At 41.7% G+C, this 8,397-nt stretch overlaps 2 protein-coding genes and 1 long non-coding RNA gene across 3 annotated transcripts; 2 read left to right on the top strand and 1 right to left on the bottom strand.

Annotated features, from left to right (window-relative positions):
* Positions 1-10: 10 nt before the first annotated feature.
* On the top strand, positions 11-2,862 carry LOC134177507 (uncharacterized). The gene is made up of 2 exons (XM_062644293.1): positions 11-1,639; positions 1,714-2,862. Exons 1-2 carry the CDS (start codon positions 95-97, stop codon positions 2,662-2,664), a joined length of 2,496 nt encoding a protein of 831 aa, XP_062500277.1. The 5' UTR covers positions 11-94; the 3' UTR covers positions 2,665-2,862.
* A 1,578-nt stretch (positions 2,863-4,440) lies between these two features.
* LOC134177254 (uncharacterized) lies at positions 4,441-5,697 on the top strand. Its single transcript, XM_062644036.1, has 4 exons — positions 4,441-4,589; positions 4,647-4,902; positions 4,977-5,070; positions 5,132-5,697. Exons 1-4 carry the CDS (start codon positions 4,495-4,497, stop codon positions 5,140-5,142), a joined length of 456 nt encoding a protein of 151 aa, XP_062500020.1. The 5' UTR covers positions 4,441-4,494; the 3' UTR covers positions 5,143-5,697.
* On the bottom strand, positions 5,648-7,476 carry LOC134177255 (uncharacterized). Its single transcript, XR_009969456.1, has 6 exons — positions 7,343-7,476; positions 6,994-7,052; positions 6,857-6,922; positions 6,470-6,560; positions 6,369-6,414; positions 5,648-5,770 (listed from the first exon to the last, which is right to left on the bottom strand). It is a non-coding gene; the product is annotated as an uncharacterized LOC134177255 (long non-coding RNA).
* Between the last annotated feature and the right edge of the window lie 921 nt (positions 7,477-8,397).

An 8,397-nucleotide genomic window follows, 5' to 3' on the forward strand; every position in this document is an offset into this window, starting at 1 on the left:
CTGGCAAACAGCTTGAAGACAACAGATCCGTCAGTGACTACAATATATCCAGTTTGAATCCACTCTTCATTTGGTAAAGCGGTTGATATTTGACATGATTATTTATATCACTAACTTCGATAGGACCCGCTTGCTTGAAGTGAACAGTGATGAAACCATTAGAAGTGTGAAAGCAAAACTTCACCGCAAATATGGCATACTTCCTGGTTACCAGCTGCTCACCTTTGGTAGCTGGAAGCTTGAAGACAACAGAACCCTTAGTGACTACTATATCATGAAAGAAGACACTCTTAGGCTGCATTTGTTACTTGGATCGAGAGATGACATGCAAATTTTTATCAAGATAGTCACTGGCAAGACCATCATGCTTGGAGTGAACAGAGATGATACCATTGGAAATGTAAAAGCAAAAATTCAAGACATAGAGGGCATACCTCCTGATCAGCAGCGGCTCATCTTTGCTGGCAAACTGCTTGTAGACAACAGATTTGTCGATGACTACAATATCCAGTTTGAATCCACTCTTCATTTGGTGAAGTGGTTGATATTGGACATGCAAATTTTTATCAAGACACTCACTGGCAAGACCATCGTGCTTGGAGTGAACAGAGATGATACCATTGGAAATGTGAAAGCGAAAATTCAAGACAAAGAGGGCATACCTTCTGATCAGCAGCGGCTCATCTTTGCTGGCAAACAGCTTGAAGACAGCAGAACCCTCAGTGACTACAATATCCAGAAGAAATCCACTCTTCATTTGGTGATATCTGACATACAAATTTTTATCAAGATATGCACTGGCAAGACCATCATGCTTGAAGTGAACAGAGATGATACCATTGAAACTGTGAAAGCGAAAATTCAAGGCAAAGAGGGCATACCTTCTGATCAGCAGCGGCTCATCTTAGCTGGCAAACATCTTGAAGACAGCAAAACCCTCAGTGACTACAATATTCAGAAGGAATCCACTCTTCATTTGGTATTGCGATGGAGAGATGGCATGCAAATATTTATCAAGACAGTCACTGGCAAGACCATCGCGCTTGAAGTGGACAGACATGATACCACTGAAAATGTGAAAGCGAGAATTCAAGACAAAGAGGGCATACCTCCTGATCAGCAGCGGCTCATCTTTGCTGGCAAACAGCTTGAAGACAACAGAACCCTCAGTGACTACAATATCCAGAAGAAATCCACTCTTCATTTGGTATTGCGATTGAGAGATGGCAAGCAAATTTGTATCAAGACAGTCACTGACAAGACCATCACACTTGAAGGGAAGACGAATGACACTACTGAAACCGTGAAAGTGAAAATTCACGACATTGAGGGGATACCTTTTGATAGGCAATTGTTAAGCTCTGCCAGCAAACTGCTCGAAGACAGCCAAACTCTCAGGGACTACGACATTCAGAAAGAATTTACTTTTTATTTGGTATGGCCACTGAGACATGGCATGCCAATCTCTATTAAGACACTCACTGACAAGACCATTACATTTGAAGTGAAGAGGAGTGATACCATTGCAAATGTGAAACAGGAATATCCGTTCATGGAAAACTCAACTCTCATGGAGAGGGTTGAGCCGGCAGCATGTTCAGGACAAGAAGAGGTTGTTAGTTCTTTTGATTTACGAGAGGTATGTGAGCTGCTGCTTTGTTATTGAACTTAAACAAGTTATGTTTGTGTAATGTTGTTTTGACGTGTGTTTAGATTGCTGTTGTTGGTGATGTGACGGCTCTCAGTTCTTCATGTCTCGATTATTACGTTGTAGGTCTCAGCTTCAAAGTGGAAGGCAGAGACGACATGTACATGTTTCCATCTCTTTTGCCTCGTAAGAAGCTGTCTGTCATATGGAAGAGAGATGAGAGTAAGAAAGTGTATGTCGGTCGACGTCAAGTGTGCAGCAGTCAGATGACCACCTTCAGTTCGTCTACATTCGGTATGTTTCAATCTAAGATTTGCACTACATTAGATAAAATGGCACAGCTGTGGAGGGATGGACTGGTTTTATCGCAAGGTCATGCAGTTCATTCTCATGTTGAATGTTTGGTGACCATGCACATAGTAGATCTTGTTCGTTCTGTTGACTTTGTATGTCGTGGAGGTAAAGGAACAGAAGCAGAATGTGTTTCACTGCTCGACACTGTCATGTCTCTTTGGAGCGATATGTTAGACAGATACAGTCCAGGCACTAAACATCAGACTGAATATTTGAGCAGAAAGCATTTAGAAGAACACAGAGAACTGACACAAGTTGCTGTTTACTCTGATCAGCAAATTGAAGGAGCAAAACAAACGGGAGAAGGAGCAAATGCTGCTGTTAAACAAGTAGTTGGCGATGAGCGAGTGGTAGAAAGTCTTGGTGACCTGCTGGTTGTCAAAAGTCAGGCAGCCTTGGTGACATTGAGTGCCGTTGCAAAGGCTGTTATTACTGGGGGTTCAGCTCAATGGTATTCATTTGGAGCAACCCTAGGGTTTAGTCATGATCGTATTGAGGCCTTGTGTCATGATAAAGTGACTCCTGCTGACAAGTTGTTTGCACTTGTCCAAGTGAAGGCAAACCAAGTTGGCCCTGTGCAAATTGACAATCTGCTCTTGGAGGCATGTCAACATTTGCCAACTCCTATTGATGGTGTGGTCAAGGAAAAGCTTAGAATTTAGTAATGACATGGAATTTGACAAAAGGATTTGTTGATAAACAGGACACCAACTAAGTGTCCAACAAGTTTAGCTGATACATGTTTGAGCATCTAGTAGTGATGATGGTTTTGGTTATGGGGATTATTGTATCTCTAGTTTTGTGACATTATGAAACAAGGTATTTTTATAGCAGTTAACCTGGAGTTCAGAATATAGTAATAGTTAACGGACAAGAAATATTTGTGATATGCCAAACATTGTTTGGGATGGTTTGCACTTCAGACTCAAGTTCATGCAACATAAAATTGTGTCACAATTACAATTCTATATGTGCTCAAATGCTTGAGTGTGTACAGTACACACTGTTTGTCAGCCACAGATAGAGCATAAAAACAGCTACAGGAGCGGTAGGCATGTATAGTAGGAATATTGGTAGGTGGCTTGAAATCCTGAAGCCTCCATAGATAGATCTTCGCATCTGAAGTGTATTAATTGCCCGGTAAGCAAAAGAAACAACAGACAGACAGACAGAATTGTATCAGTTTGATGTAAGAAATAAATGATGAGACAGACAGAGAGACAGACAGACAGGTAGACAGGCATGCAAACAGAGAGACAGACATGCATGCATACAGACAGACAGAATTGTATCAGTTTGATGTAAGAAATAAATGATAAGACAGACAGACAGACAGACAGACAGACAGACGGACAGACAGATATCCATGCGTACAGATAAGCAGGCATGTAAACAGAGAGACAGACATGCATGCATACAGAAAGACAGAATTGTATCAGTTTGATGTAAGAAATAAATGATGAGACAGACAGACAGACAGACAGAAAGACAGACAGACAGACAGACAGACATGCACGCATAGACATGAAAACAGACAGACAGACGTACAGTGTTTGATGTAAATGGCATAGGCGGTTTTAGTGTTTTTTGAAGTTTGAGACATGAGACAGAGACATTGTCACAAGGATTCGTGTATATATCTAATGTTTGTAATCGTGCCTAAAACGTATTGAAATAAATGAAGACAGACAGAAAACATGCATACTGTGATGATGATAGACGTGCAAACAAGCCTATAGGCAGACAGACAGACATGCTGTCAGACAGACAAACTTTGTTTGGCTCTTAGTGGTAGTTAGGGACTTCTTGGATCCAAGTTGTCTTAGAACTGGGCTGATTTTAGCGTATTGTAGACTGTAATGATGTCTGTAGAAGAAATATGTATTGACAGATAGACAAACAGACAGACTGAGTATTTACTTTTTAATATTTACGTATATACACCTACACTACTACAGCACACGCGCCCGCACTTCAGTGCACGACGCAAGACTCTAGTAAGGCGCCCCTAAACTACTTGCCATTGCTACAGGTGCTATAATTAATAGAAGCCTCCACCAATGATTTCAGGCACAGACGGCGCCTTACAAGAGGGAAGGCATCTTACATTGATCACAAATAGTAGACACATTATTATGCGACTTAGTGCGGTCGCACTGACGCAATAAAACCCTCCAAGTTCAGGAAACGGCACGCAGGACTGCTCGATCAGCAGAGAGTCACCTATACAACTGACGTGCACGTTTAGTAAGCATGCGTGACATCCACCGTCGTGACGTTCGTCAATTAATTAGGATCGAGATGACGCCTCTCTGACAGAGTCAACGACCTGAACGCTTCAAAAGGCGCCTCAATCGACAACCAGCGAACAGGTTGTTTGCGTAGGGTGTACGGTGACACTGGTCACTGGTCGGGACTCCGAGGCTAATACAAATTCGTTTTCTAGTCACGACTGTCACACAGTTAGTGTTGTGTGTGTGGACTAGTAGACGATGATGCAGGACGAGAATTCTTCATCTCAACGCTGCTCTTGTCTGACGAGAATTAGCAATGCGATCGAGCACGCCCTCGAGACGTTCTTCTACAAGTCAGATGGCGCAGAATCTCGACAAATTGGCATAAAATTTTAACAAATGTGTTTCAGGCTCGGCGAGAAGGTCGGTGCTTATCCCGTACGGACCATCGTCATCATGTTCATCGTCGCGTTCGTCTGTATGGCCGGTCTCTCGCGTTTTCGTCAAGAGAGTCGACCCAACAAGCTGTGGGTTCCGAGAAATGCCGAGGCACTCGATCAGAAGGAATGGGTCGGGAGAGTCTTTCCCGAAACAGCTCGCTATGGCTTCTTGATCGTCACTCCAACGAAGGGAGAAAATGTTCTTACACCTGCTGTGTTGAAGGAGGTTGGGCTGCGACTGCGTGTTGTGCACGTGGCTGACTGGTGTCGTGAGGAAAATAAATTGTGTTGTTTGTGTAGCTCTACGACCTGCATGTGTCAATTGTTAACATTACGGCACCGGGAAGCACTTTTTTCAGGAGCACAATACCACTTGGGAGCAGCTCTGCTTTAGGTTTTCAGTGTGTGTGCGCGCGTGCCATATGACCACGTGATGGATGTGTGCTGTTGTGTAGGCGTAACCTGAGACGTTGCTGGATTTCTAGCATTCTGGAGTTGTGGGAGTTTGATAGAGACAGAATCTATGGTCTGACATCCCATGATATATTGTCAGAACTGAACAAAAACAATCTTACTGAGTAGGTACTTGATTGATTTCTATTATGGTGGGCACAGGTGTATAGATATTTTGTATGTAAGCGTTTGATTGTTGGTCTTTAGTTTGTGTCTGTTGCATCTTGTTTGCTTTCTGTCTGTCTGTCGATCTCATTTGTGTGTTTGTGTTTGTTCTTGCATTTCATCTGTTTGTCTGTCTCTCTGTTTGTCTGTCTGTCTGTCTGTCTGTCGAATACATATATTTTCATAAATCAGTACTATTACAAGCTTAGCTATATGATGATCTAAACTAAATTACTAAAACTACACAAACAAAAAGACCCTTAGGCCCTACACAAACAATGATTTAATAATTTGCAACTGTCTCTATCAATGACAACTAAGGAACAAAAAGCTAAATATGTCTGTCTGTCTTCTTGATAACATGGATGGATGGATGGACATCACGACATGCATGGCCACCATAGAAGACACCCAGTGGTGACGCGAGGTAAAGTTACGTGTAATCCATGATGACAATGTTGATACAGTAGAGTAGACTATACGGGTAGAGGAAGACATCACGTCACGATGTACATGCTCATCACAGAAGGCCAGCGTTTGCCTGTATGTCTATCTGTCTGTCTGCATGTGTGTCTGTCTCTTGTTTGTTTGTGTGTCTGTCTGTGTGTCTGCGTATCTATTAATTGTCTGTTGGTGGGTGGTGGATGTGTGTGTGTGTGTGTGTGTGTGTGTGTGTGTGTGTGTGTGTGTGTGTGTGTGTGTGTGTGTGTGTGTGTGTGTGTGTGTGTGTGTGTGTGTGTGTGTGTGTGTGTGTGTGTGTGTGTGTGTGTGTGTGTGTGTGTGTGTGTGTGTGTGTGTGTGTGTGTGTGTGTGTGTGTGTGTGTGTGTGTGTGTGTGTGTGTGTGTGTGTGTGTGTGTGTGTGTGTGTGTGTGTGTGTGTGTGTGTGTGTGTGTGTGTGTGTGTGTGTGTGTGTGTGTGTGTGTGTGTGTGTGTGTGTGTGTGTGTGTGTGTGTGTGTGTGTGTGTGTGTGTGTGTGTGTGTGTGTGTGTGTGTGTGTGTGTGTGTGTGTGTGTGTGTGTGTGTGTGTGTGTGTGTGTGTGTTACGTACAAATCAACCAACAACAGTCACCAACCTCTAAAATTCGTCTCCAACCAAGTGGATAAATATACTTAATCCCCCTGCAACAAAAACCCTTCAATAACGCTGACATATCATACAATCCTTGCATTTTACATTAGAGTTTTGTGACAGCACACACAAGGAAGTTGAAGACGCCGCCAATCAAACCACCAAGCATTCCAAGAATAGCAAACCAAAAAATGTCCTGCAAACAAGCCACACAAACCATACAAAGACAAGTGTTACACTTGATCTGTGCCACACGTTACATAAAGTTTATATACACCACAAAAATTATGTATTAAACTTGTTGTTCACAATTAATTAATTAATTATTATAAATCATATCACTAACCCCAACTCTACGCGTAATACCTAAATAAATATTAACTCTACAATATGTAACCCCACCTCCACCCTGACTCTAACCCTAAAACATGACAATTAATTTATTATTAATTAATTATTTTTTATTAATCAATTATTACATTTGCTACAAACCTGTGCATAGTAAATGATCCTACATGTCAAATCAAGTTGAAACTCAGTGAAAAGGTTAGTATTAAACTAGAACAACAAACAAACTGTTTAACACATACATAACACATACTTTCCATGCTACAACATTTGGTTGTTACCTTGGATCTGTGTGTCTCCAGAAAAAAACAAAATGTAATACGCAGCAGTTAGCATACATCTAAAATGATAAATCGATAATGATGATCGAAATATTTACTAATGCATCCACATACCAAATACGTTTGAGCAATCAACTTTGCATTGAAATATAAAATTGCCTCTTCGAGAGCAAAGATGACACGTAAACACAAGCAACAGCTTTCACACACACACAGACACACAGACACAGACACAGACACAGACACAGACACAGACACACACACACACACACACACACACACACACACACACACACACACACACACACACACACACACACACACACACACACACAGTATCAATACTCACCTCCAATTGGGACATAAAAAAAGCAGCAGCGATACCTCAAGGGGCTCCACTAAACAGAAAACAATCATATCAAAACGAAAACATTTATTGACTACAAACACAAGATTGTGATCACCACTTTACTTTATGGTTGTGAGACTTGAAGGCACATTAAACAGCTCAACCAATTTCACATGCGATGTCTTTGCAAAATTGGAAATATATTATGGCAAGACATGATACCCAATACCGAGGTTATGAAGAAATGCAACATGCCTGGAATTGAGGGTCTACTACCACACACTCAACTTCGATGGTGTGGCCATCTTGTTCAAATGAAGGATAATAGAATCCCAAGGGCAGTGTTTTATGGTCAGCTGAAGAAAGGTTCTAGAACAGCAGGTGGTCAGAAATTGGGCTTTAAAGACACATCGAAATCCAATCTGAAATCTTGTAATATTGATATATCCAACTGGGAAAGCTATGCGTCAGACAGATCTCTGTGGAGATCATATTGCAAAAAATCTTTAGATCATTTGAAGACCATGCAACGTTTGAAAACACCCCAACAAAAAAGCAGGAACACGAAAGACGATCTCTAAGAGTGGGAACTTCACATGCGATGTTTGTGGACACTCCTGCACGGCACGCATTGGTCTTTGGAGACACAAGCAAAGTCATAAATGAGTTTGGTCGTGTTGACCACTCACTCCACTGTGTGTGTGTGTGTGTGTGTGTGTGTGTGTGTGTGTGTGTGTGTGTGTGTGTGTGTGTGTGTGTGTGTGTGTGTGTGTGTAAATTAAATTATTTAATGTGACTACCTTCACGTCCTACAAACAACCTGGATGAGACTGCACTCCAGTGTTATTGGTGCCAGTATTAACCATCACCTATATCTTGGGTGATGTCACACGCCGACTTTTGTTGCTTAATGTGTTGCTCTATAAATTTGGCCACCTAATTCTAACTGCCTAAGAACTGTCGTTTTCTAATTCCAATTTGTTATGTAATTGGCGTGCTTTTAATTACAACACATACGTTCACAAGATTCAAGAAGAGACTGCTTCATTACTCAT

The sequence above is a fragment of the Corticium candelabrum genome, chromosome 3, assembly GCF_963422355.1.
Source record: "Corticium candelabrum chromosome 3, ooCorCand1.1, whole genome shotgun sequence".
NCBI classification, from domain to species: domain Eukaryota; kingdom Metazoa; phylum Porifera; class Homoscleromorpha; order Homosclerophorida; family Plakinidae; genus Corticium; species Corticium candelabrum.